Consider the following 20,133-nt stretch of genomic DNA (forward strand, 5'->3'; position numbering starts at 1 on the left):
CCCGTGTAGCCAAAGTGTCATGCCCGTGTAGCAATTCCCTTCACTTTATGTGCCCTTGCAGAGCAATGGGAGAGCTTCTATGCCGCTGTGCCTGTTTCTCCGTATCAAAGTTTCTGGGGAATGCTAGGCCAGAACATCCACCAGGAGGGCGTCGAGGTCCTAGGAGACATGGACAAGTTCGTCGCATACTGTGCGATCTGGCGACGAGTTTTGGAGCTTAGCTGGCGGGCTTTACACGGCGAGTTTCGCGAAGACGAACCCCCGACACCACCTCTCCATGATCCCATCGTTGGGCGCTACATCATTGTATCCCCTCTGGGCTGGGGCAGTACGAAAATATTCTACGAACAAAGCGGCGATGGGAATAATCCCCATATGCTGTTTCTCCACACGGCTGGCTCGGATTCGAGGCAGTATCATGGGGTAATGACGGATCCGAGAATGCTGGCGAAGTGTCACATGACAGCATTTGATCTACCTGGTCATGGTCGTAGCTTTCCTTCCGAAAAGCAGATTCCTGGAGCCCACACGAATAGCGAAGACGTCTATGTTGATTGCATTGGGCAAGTCATCAAGGCCCTTGGTCTCAAGAAGCCTATCGTGTGCGGTGCTAGTATGGGAGGGCATGTCTGCCTTGCGCTTGCATTGAGGACGGCTGAGGTTGGCGTAGGCGGCGTTATCCCTTGCCAAGCGTACGTTCCGGCCCTTTGGTCACGTAGCCTGGAAGGGTTATCGTTATCTTGAAGCTGACTGTTGCCACCAGCTGCGAGTTTACGGACATGAAGCGGCAGTGGTGGGATCGCTCCTTACTTGTGAACCAGTCACTCTTCAACCCCGAATGGACGTATGGCGTAGGTACTCCCTGCTGCGCAGCTCACATGCGGTCTTGATGCTAAACTAACTTTCTAGATGATGGCACCCAATGCGCCGCGCATCAATCGCGACCTCGTATGGCACACTTACTCATCCCAAGCGTTCGGTCTGTTCCATGGTGACCTGGACTTTTACTTTGGAGGCTGGGATGGTCGTGAGCGTGTCTGCAAGATTGACACCAAAAAGTGTCCTGTTTACTTACTGACGGGAGAATACGATTGGAGCACAACACCCGAGTTGACGGAGAAGACTGCTGCTAAAATACCAGGGGCAAAATACAAAAAGATGCTTGGTCTCGGTCATTTCCCAGCAACCGAGAATCCGACACGTTTCGTGCCGTATCTTATTGAAGCTATCAACCATATTTTATCCTCTACAGAGATGGACTCCGCCACCTTTTCGCCTCGGGATTTCAACAATACATCAACGCCAGTATAAACTCGGATACATGCTGCGTCATGTCCATTCACCAATCGACAAGGTAGCGAAGCGAGTACGTAGTCTGACAATGTAAAATACGCGCACTCAAACCCATGTTCAACAGCAATTGTGACGGCTTGGCCCGTGTCAGGCGCACACAGCTCGTCGGCGGCCATCTGTGCGACGGCGGTAATGCCGCAGTATATGGGGGGCATTAAGTACACCAACTAATGTGGCGTGGCCACGCCTGTTTTTTGGTGTGAGAGGTAATATGACGATAAGTACAGATAGAAATGTAGAAAATTCCTGTGGCTTATCTGACTATTGCCTGTCAAATAGAGAGAGCGCGCCTAAATGCGACATTAGAAGGCATAGGAGCCGGGTGTAAACATATAGTTCCCCAGCCATCTTCAGGTCACGTGACTCAAGGAGCAGCCAATGCGAAATCCCAAGGCACGTCAACCGCAGGTCCAGATCCGTGCTGTGACCATCATTTCATCTTGATCCAACCCACCCACCCGAACAATTCTCGCAACGCCCATGGGCCAGTCTATCGGTAGTCTGCTCCCGCTCCGGTGGCGGCTCTCGCTCGGCAAGCTGCTCTTCCGCCCTCTTGGTCCGTCTACATTCAGAGTGAGCTGGCATCGCGTCATCAAGGGACCATGTGATCCGACCGAGGTGGAGGCCATGCATTACGTCGCCGCGCATACGACAGTCCCGGTGCCTAAAGTCTATGCTGTTCATACCGAGGGTCAACTGATTTATATTGAGATGGCGTTTATCCGTGGTGAAACCTTGGAGAGCGCCTGGGACAATCTGTCAAAAGCCCAGATGACAGCCGTTTTCGAGGACCTTCAAACCCACTTGTCCAGTCTCCGCGCCCTTGAGCCCCCAAAACAGGAGCTGGTCTGCTCTGCACTACAGAATCCAGCATTCGACTGCCGCGTTGGATTTCGGTTCTTTGGACCCGTGAGCCACGGCGACTTTCACTCACTTACGCGGGGGCATTTGATTATGGAAGACGTCGAGCCATTTCTTGGCCATGAAGTAGCAAAGACGCACACGGCCAAGTATGCAACTTACTTCACACATGCGGATCTAGCTCCGAGGAATATCATGGTGCGGAACGGGCGTATTGCTGCCATCATTGACTGGGGCTTTGCGGGATGGTATCCGGAGTATTGGGAATTTACAAAGGCGCACTATAATCTGTTTTTGGGTCAAGACCTCTGGGAGGAATACATGCGTGTCGTCTTGCCCAGCTATGAGACGGAACTCGTAGCAGAGCGAACTCTCTGGAGGCGACTGCCAGAGCCGGGGACAATTACTAGATATTCGTCGGCTGGCGATATCAGCATATTAAGCAAGGGTTCATCTCCTTCGGCTGAATGGTTGAATACAAGAGCCGGTTTCACATTAACAGACTTGTGGTCTCTTGCCTTGGCCCAAGGAAAATATGACCTTTCTGTTGTAACGTAGGTAACTTGTTGGAAGGTATGATGGCAATGAACAACAAGGGAAGACGGTTTGAGTTGAGCGAAATGTACAACGAAGAATGAAGCCAACCAGTATGGTATTGCCAGAATAGGCTAGTGAAAACTTTGAGCGTCTTTCTCTGTGGGAAGCCTGCTGCTCCTTCACTAGATGTGACTATAGTAGCATTGTTAATTCACATACGCGCCTGTCGTTCTCGACGAGGGTCCACGACCAAGATGGTTTCGGAACGGATTGCATCCGGCCAGCGAATATGAGCGGTCCGGCCAGGCGGTAAGAATGGCACATTGATTGGCCAAGGCATCTATGACATGAATGTGACTCATGGTCGTATAAAATGCCCCGTGGCATCAATGTCGGCCTTTTTCTCTGTCAAAATATTTCTGTACCAACCTTGTTGTAAACTCTCCTTCTGAATTGGTGCTTCACCATCGTCTGTCAAGACTGGGACCAGTGAGTTTTAATAGAGAAAGCCTTGGTCTTTTGCTAACCGAAATACCCCCAGGTTCCGTGCCATGCCAGAAGCCTGCCATGGCACGAGTGGTTGCTGTCGCCCTATACCATCGAGATTACCTTTCGAAAGGTGACTCACGGCGAGTTCTTAGCCACGACGCTTACCATTGGGGAGTTATTGTCATGCCACAAGACAGACAAGGGCGAGAGTGCAACGTTTATGAAGCCACTGACGCATCGGAGATTGACCCTGTTACGTTTCGAATGAACAATGCTCACATGGACTGGTGGTTCCGCACTAAAGAAAAGATCGACCCCGAGCGTAGTTCTAAGCTTGTTGGGCGCATTGTCATTGGCCAAATTGACGACGATATATCAGACGTTGAACTTGGTGCTTTTTTTCGCTGTGTACCGTTGCCAGCGAAGGACACGAATCCACAGCAGAGCTGTGTCAGTGGGACTGTTGATGCTATTTTAGGCCTGCAGAGGCGGAGTTAGGCATGGAAGTTCGACGTTGAACTATTCAAGGGCTGGGCGCTTGCTTATGCCGACGAGAGAATGAATGGGTCAACTTCTAAGCAGCCCAAGGTGGCTACATATAGCGCAGGGGTGGAAAAATAGGCGGCAGTCGGCCCGTCCATAACATCAAGTACAAAGACTAAGCAGCTTTGGGGCTATCGAGGTTCTCGGTTCAGTCCGAGGCACGTCGACCGCCACTGGGCTATGCCGCAGGTGGCCAGATGACCGCTCCAGTCTTGTCCCTACACTTTTGGCTTTTCATGTTCCACATGAAGCCGCAGACCCTGCAGATGGTGTGTCCCCTCTCGACCTGGGCGGCCGTCTGGCCCGGCGGGCACTCGACCAGGTTGTAACGCTCGCCGCAGGACCCCGACAGGCTCAGAGCGCGTGCTGCAATGCTGGGCCCGGGCGGCCAGAGCAGCGCCCCGTCTTCGTTCCTGCATTCGCCGCCTTCTGGATCCCACACAAAGCCGCAGGCTCTGCAGACGCCGCGTCCCGTCTCGAGCTGCGCTGCCGTCTGGCTACCCTCGCACTGCATCCTGCCGTGGGGCCCGGCACAGGTCTTGTGCGGCCAGAGGAGCACGCCGGCGTCGTCCCTGCACCGGCCCTCGTCCGGGTACCAGTTGGAGCCGCAGATTGCGCAGACGGCCTGTCCCTGCTGGAGGTCGGCGGCCGTCTGTCCGTCTCCACAGTCGGCGTCGCCATCGCCATCGCTGGCACTGCAGGTTGATTCGGGAGGCGGCTCCCGTGGCCAGCGGATGGTGCCGCTGGCGTCGATGCACTGGCCGCCGGCGTCGTCCCAGCTCAGCCCGCAGACTCGGCAGGCCGCCTGTCCCGTCTTGAGCGCTGCCGGCTTGGGCATCTCCACCTGTATCGCCACCTTTCGGAGGCCCGCGCAGGCCGTCGTCAGCTCCGCCCGCAGGCGCTCGTCGACGGGCGGGCTCTCGCTGACGCGCTCGCAGGTGCTCAGCACGTCATTGACGCCGACGAGCCGCATCCTCTTCTTCTTGCCGTACGACAGGAGCTGCAAGTCCTTCTCCCGCCGCCCGGGGCCCTGCAGCAGCCAAAAGACCTTCTTGAAGAAGTTGATGAGCGCTGCCTGGTTGTCGTTGCCGCTGATGTCGGTGCGCCGCGGCCCCCCGATCGCCTCCTGCAGGTCGTTGATGCTGTCGTCAAACGCCCTGACGGCCCGGCCAATGGGGTGGTCCCACTCCCGCAGCAGGCGGAGCACTGTGCGCAGGTACGGTGCCAGAACGTTGAACCCCACCAGCGTGCCCGCCTGGGCGAACACGCGATATTTGCTCGCCTTGGGCTTCCCCGGGTCCATGGGCCCGTCGACGGGAACTGGAGCCGTTGCCGCCGGCCTCTTCTTTCTCCCGCCACCGCCGCCGCCAGACTTGCCGCTGCCCGCGGCCGTCTTGAGTTTGCGAGGCGTGCAGCCGTACTTGCCGGTGCACCGCTTTTCAACCATGGCGTCGAGGCTTCGGCTCACCGGGATCGTCTTGAATTCCTTCCACGTGTCCTCGTCCCATGCGATCGAGTGTCGAGGGAACCCGGCGAGCCCTGGTGCCCTGCCCCCGTCTCTCGGGCTTGCGAAGCTTGCGAAGCTGCGGTCAAAGTCTGGGTTTTTGTGGTAGTGCCTCCTGAGCCTTCCCCTCCGCAGCCTCTTTTGCGTCCGTTTTCCGATGGCTGGGTTTGAAAAGTGGTGCTGATATGTCACAACCCACCAGCCCTCAACCTGCTGGTACGGGATAAATTGAATGGCCGCGTGCTCCTTTTGGCCGGGGTAAGGCGAGTATTTCCCAAGAGACCTGTTCACATCAACCATCTTGCTGTCACGATGAATCCTGTAGACAAAGCCCTTATCTCTTGGGTGCTCGTCATCAACGGCGAACGTAAGCGACACGCCGGGGTCGGCACTCGTCGAGACAAAACGCGTATAGTCGCTTGTCTCTCCCGCCGCATGCCGGAACAGGCTGCTGCCTTCTTCCAGCTCGATGATGGAAAGTCGATGTCCTGAAAGGGACCTCTGCATCCCTCGCGAATAAAAGCCCCCGGCCTGTTTAACTTGCTCTGGGCTCCTCCCTATCTCGCCGTGGTACACAACCTCTGGGAACTCTTCGTCAAATTCACCCAAGTGCTCGGCTGTGCGGCGCTCAAGTGTTGCTTCGATGCTGCGTCCTCCCTCTGAGCGGCTCTGACAAAGCCCAGACAGTAAAACCAGCGCAGTCGTCGAGACCCAGAAACTCGTCCTCATGCTGGAGGGGTGCGCCAGCAAACACCGTGGCAAGTTGCAACAGGGCGCGCTGCTGATTGGTGGTAAATGCTCGGGTATGAAAGTGCGTCTTGGCTTGCGCTTGTTGCTCGCAAAGCTTGGGCAGTCATTGTTTCGAGACCGGCGTAGCTCACCCAGGCATATATAGTCTACCAATGTACCGCCCAAGAGTCTTCTTGTGTGCCATCGTGGTACGTAATAATTAGGTGAAGAAAAGTTAAAATCGCCGCGTTCCAAGCTCCGACAATGTTGTGGTTTGGGCGTTGCCTGACCTAGAATCGAATCGGCAGACATGTGCAGTATCAATTGAGCAATAATTGTCCGATCCGTACCCTCTTGACCCCAGCAGGTTTAGTCATGAGTGGCCTTGCAAGGAAGTTTATTGGGGTTGTGAACAGGGACCTCCCATCTTAACAGCAACTCTCTTTACTTCTGGCAGGAATTATCCGCTATGCAGGTCAAATAGCAGGCTCGTAGCAGCTCCAATAGTCGTAGATGATGAGTCTCACGTGCTCTTGATTACCGGAGAGCGTTGCGTCATGACCCTGGAGTTGTGGTGAGTAGGGGTAGCACTACTCAAGTACGGAGGTGCCCGTCAAAAATCCTGCCTGTTACACACTAACAGGGATGCTAAAAAATAATGCTAATTAATTTAGAAACACTACTACTTAATTTAGCTATAGCTACTCTTTACTCTCTTTATATTTATTTCTACTATATAATTAAATAATAGCCTTAATATACTTAGAAATTTATTTAATTTACCTCTAAATAGCTTTTTATAGCAGCTTTTTTTAAATAAGTCTGCTATATTTTAATACTCTCTTTTCTATTATTAAAAGCTCTAAGCTAAGTTATTTATCTCTTTATTTATAGCTATGCTACTATAATTAAATTTAAATAAAATAAATCTAAGAGCTAAGAGAGCTTTTTAACTTTATATATATTAAATATTTATGTGATGGACCAGCCCTATTAGGCCATAGCGGGTGCCAGCCGCAGTTATCCCGGTGGTGTGCCGGACCCCCTTAACCGTTGAGTCAAAAGGGTACGTATTAAACAAGCTGTCCACAGCTTGCTCAATCTGGCACTATATAGGTCCTGCATGCACGGGCTTTCCCTCTATTGCGCATTTGCAGTGCAGTGCATCTATTGCTGCGCATCCATTAAGGTCGAGCATAGCTCAGACCATAACATATAGTATTAATAGAGATAATTACTACTACTTAATAATAAGTTAGTAGTTTATTGAAGTATTATAATTATAAGTTACTACTTTCTACTTTTATAAGAAAATACTAGTAGCTTAATACTACTTTTATAAGTAGCTATTACTAGTAAGTTAGCTATAAACTAGCAGTAAGAAACCTAAGTAAACTTACTAAAGAACTAATATAATAATAAATATTTAAGAAAATTAAGTTAGTAGACTAAATAACTATTACTAAGTTTAGCCTAGTTTGTACGCTGTTAATGACGCTGCAAGCCGTCTAGTTTATTAAGGGCAAGCCGAGCATTCGTCATTGTGTACACATTCCGAGCCCCTTATAACGCAGTCTATCTGCATTCTTAGCGTACACTCGTCTCGAGTACAGGTCAAGGTGCTTCCTTCTTGCCGGTCCCCATAGCCGAAATCGTTAACCGGAGGACTGTCGTACTGAGCTGTTACTCTGCAGCTAAAGTCGTAATGAAGTCACTTAATATGTGCGGGCTAGTATAGATCCAAAAACGTCTGACTGCATATACTGTGACGTGTCTAGAATACAAATACAGTCCCCCTCCCGCAGACTCTTCTCCCAGATGCCTCCTCGTATGTTGCACAACCGAGTGTATGCTGCGGACTACCAACGACCCGCTAGGCAGGATAGTGCTCAAAGAGCTGCCGAGTCCCGCATCATGCAAGTCATGTTTCAGCCAAGCATCGTGGAGGCTGTCTTCCCCCTACTTGCGGCCTTCTGTTTAACGCTCTACCTCTTCCTTCATACTGGCCGTTTCCAAACCGGCGCTCGTCTGCCCCTTCCCCCAGGCCCTAAGCCCCTGCCAGTTGTAGGCAACATCCTCTCTTTGCCACCTAATGGGGTACCCGAGTATAAGCACTGGCTTGGATTCAAGGATCGATACGGTCCCATCAGTTCCATCACAGTACTGGGCCAAACAACAATCATCCTTCATGGAAAGCAAGAAGTCCAAGATCTTTTGGAGAACATGTCTACGAAAACCTCGGACAGGCCGCTATCTACCTTTGTCCGCATGACCGGATGCGACAGATACATAACTTTTATGTCGTATAATGCAACATGGCGTCGGCATCGTAAGATAATGCATCAATTCCTCGGGACAGAAAAACTGTCAAGACGGTTTGATGGTGTCCTCGACTTGGAATCGCGTCGACTGCTGCTACGAGTACTGGCCACGCCACAGAACCTTATTCAACACTTCAAAACGTAGGCGAGCCCCGTCTATTTTGAATAATCTACGAGGTTGACAGATTATTTAGGCAAGCATCTGCAGCTGTTTTGCGCTTGACGTACGGCTACGCCATCGAGCCCTCCGGTCTAGATCCCTTGGTCTCGATAATCGAAGAAATGATGGATAGCTTGTCAAAGACTTTCGTACCCCTCTCGTGGACGGTCAACATAATTCCGGCACTGAGGTTTCTGCCCAGCTTCCTACCCGGCATGTCATTCAAGCATACGGCTCGGCGATGGTATGCGATTAACGATTTGGTTACACGCATACCATATCTATTCGTCGCGCAACAAATGGTCAAGAACACCCACCGACCGTCTTTTGTCTCGTCGTTCCTTCAAGACAACATGAAACCAAACGGACAAGCAGTCATTGATGACGACACTGAGCGTGCTATTATGCCAGTAGCTGGAATCATGTACGGAGGGGCCTCGGACACCACCGTATCAGTGCTGAGTGCCTTTGTCCTGGCCATGGTTCTGTTTCCAGACGTCCAGGACAAGGCACAGAGGGAGATCGATGGCGCCCTCGGAGGCCGACTTCCTCAGTTGGAGGACAGAGAAAACCTGCCCTATGTCGCGGCAGTCGTCAAGGAGGCGATGCGATGGTTTCCGATTACGCCGGTCAATGTGCCCCACGCGGCCACTGCGGAGATTCATTATAAAGGATATCGGATTCCCAAAGGATCGTGCCTCATCGCCTCTAGCTGGTGGCTGCTTCACGATCCCGCGACATACGACGACCCAGACTCGTTTAGCCCCGAGCGGTTTCTGGTGCGGAACGAACCTGATCCGGCCGCCGTGGTATTTGGTTTCGGCCGCAGGGTCTGCCCCGGTCGGTACGTTGCTGATAATAGCCTGTTCATAACGGTATCGAGGCTATTGGCAACGTTTACAATTAGCAATGGCGAGGGAGAAGCCACGCTTAAACTGACTTCCGGGCTGATCGCGCACCCAGTAGATTTCCCGTTCAAAATCACACCTAGAAGCCAGGCGCATGCGGAACTAGTCCGGGGCTTGGAGAATGATTGCCCCTGGGAGAAAGGAGATGCCGGGCTTCTTGCAATTTGAACTCCAGAGTCGTGCACAATGCCCGTCGCTTGGCGGGGCAACTTCTGCTCTGGTACTTGTAGGCAACAAGTTGTTTTTTAGTGCGTGGCTGTGGTTTGGAATCAGGCTGTACTCTACGGGCTTTGATGTCAGTAACACTATTCGCATGCCTGGCACATATTTATATTCTCACGGATGAACCTCATGGTGTTGGCTTCAGCCACGTCCGGTTTTGGCGACAGTCTTGCCGTCTGCTAAGAAATACATGGCACAGTAGTGGCAAGAATACCATAAAGTAAAGGGCACTTAAGCTGTCAAACAGCACTACAGCTTACGTGAACGGCGTTCCGGACCAGTGCCCCCGGCCTCCTCATGGGAACGTCGTATTTGGCATGGGAGGTTCTTGGGGTATATGCCTGCGAAAGGTCACCATGACGGGCTGGCCTTTTGGCTATTCTTTTGCGTGCCGCTTAAGAAATGGAAATAAAGAAAGCCAGCCAGGTAAGGCGGTACGACACTCCCCCGCACAAGTCGGCGCCTCTCACTCAGTCGGCTGACATTTAGCGACTGCGCTTCGGATCAGAGCACACTGCAAAGCGAAACGAGTATCGAGTCACAGGGAGAATCGCCGGATATAGTTGCTTATTCTTCGTACAATGTCCGGTCTGAGTGTGGCAAGAATGCCGACGCCGGCCCTGCTTGAGGCACCCAGCACATGTGCTTGTTGCATTGATAGCATTCACCAGCATTGCTATCTTGCTCAATTCTAGACAGACCAAGCAATGTAAAATCAGTGGCATTTCAAAGGAAGAGACGCACAAGGTCTACGGTGACCCTTGGACCATTAGCTACGATAAGCGGTTTGTGAGCAACGTACGCCTCCAGCAGGCTCTCATGTACTTCAGGCCGCACATAGAAGATTGGCAGTACCAGTATCCCATGGACTTTTGCCCCATCTACGACAGCGAGAAGCGTAGAATTATCCACATCAACGTCCCAGAGACGCGGCGCTCGTTGAGGAGGGAGCCTATTACAAACTACTACCCAGCTGACATTGATGTTAAAGGGGGCTACCGCAAGGACCTAAAAGCCCTTGTAATCGTCCAACCAGAAGACCCTTCATTCAAGCTAGATAGCCGAGAAATAGAGTGGCAGGATTGGAAGTTTCAAATCGGGTTCAACTACAGAGAGGGGTTTGTCCTCAGCGACATCCGCTATCACAACAGCGGCACAAGTTGGCCAATCTTCTTATCGCTTGTCTCTAGTCAAGATGGTTGTACCTTAGTAAGCTGGCTGTATTCAAGTGACAAAATTTGAACCATCTGATAATGTGCAGTGGAAATCCAGACCGACCGCATCAGAGAAAGCATGCCTTCGATCTTGGTGAATATAGTGCTAGGTACATAACCAACAGCCTCAATCTCAGTTGCGACTGCAAGGGATGTATCCGCTATCTAGATGCAGAATACCCAACCAGAAAGGTTCCATCAGGCATATTGAACGCGCCACCTGCATTCACGAGGAAGATTCTAGCATCTTATTCAGGCACACCAGCTTTAGGGACGAGTCTGGTTTAGTTACCAGGCCCAGAAGCTCATTGTCCAGCAGGTTTTTACGGCAGCAAACTACAAATATGCTATCTAGGTACGTATCCCTTATTGCGTCATTACGTAAGATCAAAGTTATCAAGCCTAGCTACAGTGCTGTGCAAGTGATGCCCGCTTGTCAACTTACACTGGACTAGCAAGGTGGCACCATACAACCGGAAAACAAGCTGACGGGAATTTTGAACACGTATTCCATCAACCCGGCGAAGAAAGGTGCGGATAGGGCACAGTGGTGTTTCCAGGTGTGTTGTCAACGCCTTTCTAGAAGGCGCTCCTCAGAACCTGACCTTGTCAAACCAAAGGCGTGAATGCGCACAGCTATCAGCATCTTTTCTGTATTAGGATCAACGCTAGTGTCGACGGGCCGCAAAACTGTTGCACCAAAAAGCGGGCGTGGCCGCGCCACATTGATTGGTGTACTTAATGTCCCCTATATACTGCGACAAAAACACAGTCTATATGACGGATGCCGGAGCCTCTGTTGGGAGCCCGATGAATCCTACGGCAACGCATTTCATGCCAAGACGACGAATCTCGCCACTACCGGGCAAGCCAAAACTGACTACCAAGGGGCGACGGCGAGGTCTTGGGATATTTGCAATACCAAGTAGATCCATCCTTTTAGTAAAAGCCCAGCCAGCTACAAGCTTATGAGCCGCGAGGTTCCGCACCTGCTACCAAAACCCGGATCACTTGTATGGAAACGAGCCGGCTTTGCGAGACACGCAGTCCACGTGACGAAATATCTGCTTCTCTCACCTTGTTTTCTTTTCTTTTTTGGCTTTCCATAAAGTCCAACATGAAAAGACTCACAATAGCCTGGTTTTCATTATGCTACGGAGCGCCCTTTTCCACCGCAGCGCAGTTCATTGCACATCGCCATTATATACTATCAGAAACATATTACCTGCCGAGAGGAATCCAACCTTGAAATCCGTCATGTCCGAATTGTGCGCTCTCGACAGCATATCTGAGCAAATACCCAAATTGCTCAATTCACGATGGGGTAAAGGCCCCTTCATCCTGGCACATCAGGACCTACGGCGTGGCAATATTATTATTGACGAGGACTTTTGTATAAAAGGCATTATCGACTGGGAACTCACTGGTCCCGTTCCGCGGCAGCTGTTCACGCCACCGCCATCGATTACCGGACACGACGCCGACGATACAATGGATGAGAGAGCCAGGGCAGCAGCTTGACATCTGAATTCTTCAGGGTTCTGGAGAGGGCTAGGAAGTCCTGCCCCAGCATAGCAATATTGCCGGAGGACTCGGATGCACAGCACACGGTCTTGTTAGCCATGGCCCAGATATTACGCCACCCCTCGAGTCTCGAGGCAGTCTACTACAAATTCATTTTCCCGACACTGTTCAGTGCCGACGCTGACCAAGTTATCTCTGATGCTTGCGAGACGAGCACTTTGTTGACCGAGGCTGGAGACTACTTGATGAATCTAAGCGCTACACACAATATCTGGACGACCGAGGGATACTTAACTAAATGTATTCAATAACTGAATCTCTAGAAAAGACAGCGGCTCCGCATGAACAAGATAGAGCTATGAATCAAGCTACTGGAGAGTTTTTGGAAGCCGATCCTCCCGGTGCAAGTCATGCAACCTTAAGTACAAGCCCTGACTCATGGCCCTTGTCTCCGCAAGTTCCTTGCGAAGGTTCGATATCCGGGTGTCCCAACTAAAGATGCCTGGCAGCCGTCTGTTATCTCTAGACTTTGAGGCTCTCCTGCCGAGCTGTAGCTTTGTTGTCTCAGCTGTTTCAGTGAAGTCCAAAAAGTTCTGCGCCGTTTGTTCTTTTTGCTGGATTTGTTGCATCACTTCGCTGATTCTTTCCTGGAGGTCTCGCGAAGCCATATTGCGGACGGTCTGCTACTAGGTATCTATGGTAAACATAATGGCAACAAAATAGCTCTGACAGGTAGACCAACCGTATAGCTCGCGAAAGAGTTTCAATAGGCTGAATGGGCATTGCTTGCGGTGGTGGGTGCGGAAGAGCTGTATATCAATGAAGTACTAAAAGTGAGGTCCAGGCACACGGGAATTCCAGGTCAAGCAGCAAGTTTGCCACGGGTTAACCCTAAGTCCTACCAGAAAATCAATCAGAGCATCTCAATTCGCTAAATGTAAATTCTAACCAGCATGAGCAGTCTTGTAACGGAACTTCACGCAAATGAGACGGAATAGACTGTAGTTACAAAGCCTGCAAGTATGTGAGTCTAGCTTCTCATTTATCTTGTCGGCCAATAACGCCGGATTGTGCGTCAAGTTATAGAATTATTTCGTTAGCCACTTTGGTGGATATGGAGACCGGCAACAGCGGCGGTGACGGGCCAAGCTTGCTTTTACTTCGAACAAACCAGGCTCAGTGCCACAATGGCAGGCAGTGAGTCTACAAGAAGTTTCTTGAGAATTAGGCGACTACGCTCGTTATGTGAGCCCAGTAAGGGAATATATCATAAACTGTGTTTGGGCTGTCGCTGCTGTACACTATTCATTTCAGATTCGCAGGGAGCAGTCGTACGGTCAGGACAACAAAGAGTAATCCAAAACATTGGGAAAAAAACCTCTAGAGCACGACTTAGGAGAAATGGCCGTCCCTCTGCTCTGCTAGTCGTCTAATTGAACAAGATCATCGCCTTGGCAAGCGAGCGCAGCGCAACCAGAGACAGCAATGACAACCAGACAGTGAAGGGATGTCAGTTTGACAGAGTCATTGTTTCTCCAATCCCTTGTAACCATGTTCTCATATATAGAGCCTTGACTCCATGCAACCATGTCAGGTGGAACGAAATTTGTCAATATAACTCAAGTATTTGAGTCGAGTTCTGCAACGAATTTTTTCTCTTTTGTTTTCCAACATGCGTGAGCAACGGCGGTGTAAGAGTCAACTTACATCTCTAGTACGAATCATACCTAGAGAGCTGAAGCGGCCATACCTGACAACAAGACTAATTTAACGTCTTTATTTGACGTGTATATTTGACGTGCTGACTGCCACCAGACATCGTCGCTCGGATCGAAGCTATTCGTTAACGGTGTCCTGATGTCTACCACCACGAGACTTGTAGGGCAGAATGGTAAACTACAAGAAGGTATAGTTTCAATGGTTGTAAATTAGGTGACCCAGGACACCCAAGTTGGGGGATATTCTCAGTAAAAATACATTTTCAGCTCTTGTATAGTTCTTATCCTCGCGTAATTACTCGCTTGTTCTAATAATAAGGCCCTTGATAACTTCTATAAAATGAAAGATTTTTAGCCTCCAGGCCTCGTAAAAATCAAGCATGTTTAACAGAAAAGACACTACTCATAGTTGAACCGAGTTGACTCCAATCTCTCGGCTGGAATCCTGTCACCGGTATGAGAAATAGCCTAGTCTACTATCAAGGGTATATGGATGAAAAGCCTCATGTATGGCAATACGGAGGGCTGGCCGTGATGATAGCTGTGGTCCACTCAAGAAAAGTTGCGGCAGAGCACTACTTGGGATCGCATGCAGGTTTTTATTTTTAACTCCGAGATTCTCGTGCGTAAATATCGCCGCTATGGGTTGAGCTGCTCAAGTGCCTAGGTAATATATGTAGGGCACCTAGGACCTAGGAGGAGGCAAAGACACAACATACAGGTCGTGTTGTTTGCTAGAATGTCTTGCTCTCACTCTGCTGGGACCTACCAATCATGCGACGTAGATGAAAGGAACGTTGAGGCCAAATGCCAGATGTTTTATTTGGCCTATCTCACATGTACCGTATCTTGATACTGCATTGTGGCATGGTAACCCGGATGAAGACATATACAACAGCGTGTCAGTCCTCCCTACGTGCCGTGAGAAGTTCATCTTAGGATCCTCTACGGTCGTCTCGTACATTTCCTGTAACAACGACTGGATCGCAGTGGTGGGCGATGTCAGGGCTTAGGCAAAAGCCTCAAAGCCACATATAATACCGTATGGCCCTTACGTCTTTGGTTCTTGGACTTGAAAGACCCGACCAACCAGGGCTATATGTACAAGAAGATGCCTATGTGTAAAACCTGGCCCGAATGACCGAGGCATCAAGGGGTCAAGAGATGCTAACCCTTTGTGCCTAGATGCCCGGGCCCGCGAGTGGCCTAAGGGTATTGTGATAGCTGCAACGCTTGTGCATTGCAGCTAGTCATTTGGTTGAGGCTCTCACCGCAAGTTCCGTGTAGCACTAGATGAATACGAGGCGAGCGAGCTTTGGTTGGAAGCAGATTCACCAAGGACTAGCCCTTCGGATAGCTATTTTGAGCCTAATCAAGCAGCATCTCCGGGGGATGGATCACATCCTGTTGGATGATCCTGGAGGGCGGTTTCAGCCACAGCCATTATTGCATCTTTCGGGCTCCTCAAGTTGACACGCCAGGTTGGACCTGAAATGGTATCATGCAGTCATACGATAATAAGAGGAATGAATCGCTTTAGGTATTCCGCTTAGTGGTTGACAAAAATCAGCTTGCCAGTAGATGGGAGGACGATGTGAAGCCTTACTACGATGCTTTTGTAGAATGAGTTTTGAGATTCGTCAAGCTGTCGGCCGGCAACAAGCCGCGAGTCAATGGGGTTTTCAAAGCAGAGTAAACATTGGGTCACATAAGGAGCCTCGTGATGACTTTGTAGCTAGTTAGGTTAGTAGTAATAACTGTATTAATCTCTAAGCCTCCTTCTATCTAAGTATGAAATTCTCCCCGTTGTATATATAGGCTCCTTAGGTGCTAGTTTGCTGCTAATTTAGTGGCTGTCACGCTGTTGAATTAAAGGTGACTGTGCCCCACGCCTCCAACCGCTTAGACGGGCGTTGGGTCTCTGACACCGCGAACAAATTTTGGGGTTGTTAGAAGTGGTAGGCCAACTGGCTCTTGATGAAGGTAATTACACCGAACATGTATGCATATCTCTTTGAGCAATGAGTTTGAACTCAGAATTAGGAGTGGCAAGCAAATGTGACAGAAAAATCGAGGAAATTGACGTGTCAATGTCCGTAACGCATAAACAAGTTGTATTTCCCTCCCCAGACCGTTCCATCAACTTTCAACAAAAGGCGTCGGGCCACCGTGTTTTACAAACGAGTCATGAGGCTTTTTCAGGCCGAGGCCTTCAATCCAAGCAGAGATCTCATGTTTTCATCCTGACCGCTTCTTTAAATGTCCGGGAACTTCTGGTCATCAGGCAGAATCAAGGACCTTTGATATGTCAAAGTCCATTTTGAATTGACCTTGAATTCAATCATTTCTCCGAGCCCTTGATTGAGCCCTTGACCGAAATTCATCAATTCTGGTGACTTGAAAAGTCAGAGTATATATTGCTAACAAAAGTACAGCCTCACGACATGCACCTCCCATGGGTGAGGAATATCATGTGGCTACTCTATGTCTGTTTTGGACTATGCTCATATCGCTTCGAAATAGCGACTGCAGGAATTGGACGCAAGACTGAGTACCCGCGTTACATTGCTAAAGCAAGCGCACTTTATTGATCACAGGCATCAACACATTGCATGTTGTTACCCAAGGGAGTCTACAGTCCGTACTTTCTCGGTGTCTTTGCCAAGGTGTACCTCTCACAATCGACTCGTCATGTCGGCCCGAAACTACTCAAGATCGCAGATCCGGTCATCAAATGTTCGACGGATCGGCACTGCCAACAAATACACGTACACTGCAATAACTGCCAATAAGACAGAATCCCCTTTCACGTGATGGGTCGTCAGAAAAGAAAGGGCTCATATTGCCCCTTGTTAATTGTCTGTCATGGATTCCTTTTTGAGAGTGTTCTCAGAGAATTATTATTTTTTCGTGGTCTGGAACAATTCTATATGTAAGGATGGGCTGAGCAAGATAGGAATACATAGCTAATAGATCTAGCCAAGACCCAAAAGACAGTGTAGAAAGCATTTCAACCCTGATGCTACGGCAATATAATGTAGGAAGCAGTTTCTTGATTGTTTCCTCTTTGACTACGACAAATTTTTATGCACAATTAGCAATTAGCCCAAATGACATATCCTTCCTCGCCACGCAGATTCTTTGCCTTGAGCGTATTCCAGCCGACAACCAACCGCTCTGGGGCAAGAGCAAGCTAGATATATTATCTTCATTGTCCTTCGGCGCGCTCCAAGTTCCTCAAAAGTATCCATCACCTTGGGTCGATTTGCTTGTCGATTGGTCCACTACCAGTGATCTGGGTGACTTGGCAACTCAGATTTTAGGCTGGCATGATGGCTTTCCCCCCGTGAGACTAAGCTTGCAGAGTTGGTCATGACCGCACTCTGCTGCAGTCTAAAAAATGAGGGGCTCACTTAGCTCAAAACCGCAATGGAGGGCTGGGATTGACTTACCTCCCACCTACGGCTCTTGTTGCAGATAATCTGAGTCGGGACGTTTGTATTAGGATTCATTCCACACGCATGCATGCCTGGAGTGCATGTCTCAACGAGGTAGCCATCCCTTATTGCTTCCCGGACCTTCATGCTCAGCATGTACTGGGTCCCATGACCGACCTGCCCGAACCACGGCGCAGCAGGCCCGGCCTGTACTGGTAGATCTTTGACTACTTCATAGATATGGAAGTTGTAAGGGGTTCCACTATGATCAGTTAGAATCTATACTGATGTTTGATCTGAACTGGACCTGACAAATACTCACTCCGAAAATCTTGGGTCTGTTGCCAAATTTTCCGGGGGCAGTGACCGCTGCTCGTAAGGGGTGCCGTATGGGGCCACAAAAGTGCCTCTGTCGGACCCAAAACGGTCCAGTATCGTTCTCGGAGCGAGTATCATTTTCTTCTTAACGGGTTTCCCATGAGAATCGACATCGAACCCGTCTTGTGCTGGATATTTGTACCCTGCCCCTTGACCGTATGCCCGCAGGAATTCATCGGGGCACGTCCCAGGAAAGGGGTTGTAATTGCGGAGTATAGGACCGACGACGGCGTTTTGGCGGATCTTATTATTTTGGAGGTCGACCGGGCCGAGACGATTATCGCCGCAGATGTACTGGCTCGACGACACAACCTTGCTGTTCACGCCGCCGCATAGATTTTTGGCACATCGCGCTGCAACCGTAGTTACCACTCTACTTGGTGGTGATGGGCTGGCAGACGCCAGCAACATCAGGGAGAAGGAAATGACTGAAGTAATTAGGCGCATGATGGACGGCGACTCTAAGCGCGATACTTGTCTGATGGCAAACAATGGTGAAATGCAAGCTTGCGACAAGATGATGCCTTCTGGATACAATTGGGGGAGCGACTTGGTCCAAACTGAGCTGATTTCCCCTACGTATTTATATAACCGATCCCTTTGTTGGCTCGTCTTCTCCGTGGGCTTCTCCTAGCCTTGAGCAACGAGCCTTGAGCTCGTGATCGTCTGCCGTACTGTTGGCTCTACGCGACACAATAACCCCGGACTGCATTCCTACGATGTAGTTTAAATGTGGTCTAGTTGCATTTTTCCAATTCCACATGCCAAGCCTCTTGGCTCGGAGTATATTATATGGATTATTGCTCTACTTTGACTTTATCAGGTCACTCGCGGCACAGATTTCTTGGAGCACCCGGCTTGGCAAATAAGGAGACGAAATAGCAGGGCTATTTCGAGTTCATTCCCGATATTGCTTTCTTGCCCGATGGACTTTGCCAACTACCAGCCAAATAGAGAGCAGACTGCGCCAAGACACCCGATATGAACAGCATGATCCTGGGCAGTCTTAGTTCAGCAACTGCTGCTCTTTTCGTATAGAATATCAACATTGTTAAGGTTCCCAACTTCCCAGGCCCTGACAGCCCAGGGGTTCAACAGATAGCCCGCTTACACACGAGTGGAGATTACTGATGCGGAGCGGCGGCCCATTGAACGGCGAGGGTCGGAGCAAAGTAGTGGAGAGTCTTGAGATGTGTCAATCTTTTAACGAAACGCGCCTATTTGCATATGAGGTCAGAAGTGCCAAGAAATTTGCTCAAGCTCCCAGCCCCTGCGCCTTACATGTCCGGGAGCATAGCTGCGGAGTCCCGGAATCGAAACTAGGGTCGTATGCGGCTGAGTGGCCTGGGGATTGAAACCTGGGAGTAATATATCGAGGTCGATAACCGCACGCCATGTGGCCTCTTATTCATCTGTTTTCAGGCATATCCATGCTGGGCTCTCCATCTAGGGAATCTGACAGAGCCTCTTCCACGGTATTTGGAAGCGTGGTGGATACAGTAACCTCACTCGCCAGAAGTAGACATGCATATATTTGCGTAACACATGGATGAGCTCAGTTACATGAGCCTTTAGAAACGCTGTGATTAGTTGCCAGTCATAGCATACTCGCCGTGGCTGCATGCTGGCAAACTGTCGCGTGCTACATTCCGTTGGTCTCTGGGGTAAGAAATTTACCCATGTTTCTGTAAAAGCATGAAGCGGGTCTTTTCAACTTTTTACGACCAGACATCTCCTTCGGTTAGCATCTGACTTGCTATAGAGAGCAGACTAGCCAATCAAACCAATGAAGCGTTCATCAGGTGATGCCCATGTCCCGCCGAATGATGGAGACTGCATAACAAATTTCGATACCCATGCAATATTTGATATAGGTACATGTCGTCGCGGGCAAAGGTGGGCAAAGGTGGCTGTGGACCCAGCTATATGTAATATATTTACTGCTTGACGTTAGAGAGGCTACTTGGTTGGCAAGATAAGAACAGAAAAGGCATACAAACCCCGTCCCGATGACAATATCCACCACGAAATGGTCTAAAGCTCTAACTGATGACCGCATGGTTATAGCTCTATCGTCCTATACTTTTTTAGGACGTTGTCACTTATCACTACTCATAGCCATGTAGTGGCAGCACGAGATGTGTAAACAAGGGCTGGTCTCAGTGATCAGGGATGGGAGCAAAGAACTTATATCCACATGTAATATCGTATAGTCTCAAAGGCCCTTGATTCCTC

General features: G+C 50.0%; 5 protein-coding genes across 5 annotated transcripts; 3 read left to right on the forward strand and 2 right to left on the reverse strand.

The window, feature by feature from the left end:
- Window positions 1-120: 120 nt before the first annotated feature.
- Window positions 121-1,311, forward strand: MAM_03471 (alpha/beta hydrolase fold family protein; the record flags this gene model as incomplete). The annotated part of the gene is made up of 3 exons (XM_040822270.1): window positions 121-692; window positions 764-851; window positions 910-1,311. 3 exons carry the CDS (start codon window positions 121-123, stop codon window positions 1,309-1,311), a joined length of 1,062 nt encoding a protein of 353 aa, XP_040679413.1.
- Window positions 1,312-2,064: 753 nt separating this feature from the next.
- On the forward strand, window positions 2,065-2,772 carry MAM_03472 (Protein kinase-like domain protein; the record flags this gene model as incomplete). Its single annotated transcript, XM_040822271.1, has 1 exon — window positions 2,065-2,772. One exon carries the CDS (start codon window positions 2,065-2,067, stop codon window positions 2,770-2,772), a length of 708 nt encoding a protein of 235 aa, XP_040679414.1.
- A 1,189-nt stretch (window positions 2,773-3,961) lies between these two features.
- On the reverse strand, window positions 3,962-6,016 carry MAM_03473 (Heat-labile enterotoxin IIB, A chain; the record flags this gene model as incomplete). The annotated part of the gene is made up of 1 exon (XM_040822272.1): window positions 3,962-6,016. The coding sequence occupies one exon, from the start codon at window positions 6,014-6,016 to the stop codon at window positions 3,962-3,964; it is 2,055 nt and encodes a 684-aa protein (XP_040679415.1).
- Window positions 6,017-7,834: 1,818 nt separating this feature from the next.
- Window positions 7,835-10,959, forward strand: MAM_03474 (Cytochrome P450; the record flags this gene model as incomplete). The annotated part of the gene is made up of 4 exons (XM_040822273.1): window positions 7,835-8,478; window positions 8,532-9,341; window positions 10,323-10,786; window positions 10,889-10,959. 4 exons carry the CDS (start codon window positions 7,835-7,837, stop codon window positions 10,957-10,959), a joined length of 1,989 nt encoding a protein of 662 aa, XP_040679416.1.
- Window positions 10,960-17,333: 6,374 nt separating this feature from the next.
- On the reverse strand, window positions 17,334-18,345 carry MAM_03475 (uncharacterized protein; the record flags this gene model as incomplete). The annotated part of the gene is made up of 3 exons (XM_040822274.1): window positions 17,334-17,378; window positions 17,536-17,782; window positions 17,843-18,345. 3 exons carry the CDS (start codon window positions 18,343-18,345, stop codon window positions 17,334-17,336), a joined length of 795 nt encoding a protein of 264 aa, XP_040679417.1.
- Between the last annotated feature and the right edge of the window lie 1,788 nt (window positions 18,346-20,133).

The sequence above is a fragment of the Metarhizium album genome, assembly GCF_000804445.1.
Source record: "Metarhizium album ARSEF 1941 chromosome Unknown scaffold_7, whole genome shotgun sequence".
Taxonomy (NCBI): domain Eukaryota; kingdom Fungi; phylum Ascomycota; class Sordariomycetes; order Hypocreales; family Clavicipitaceae; genus Metarhizium; species Metarhizium album.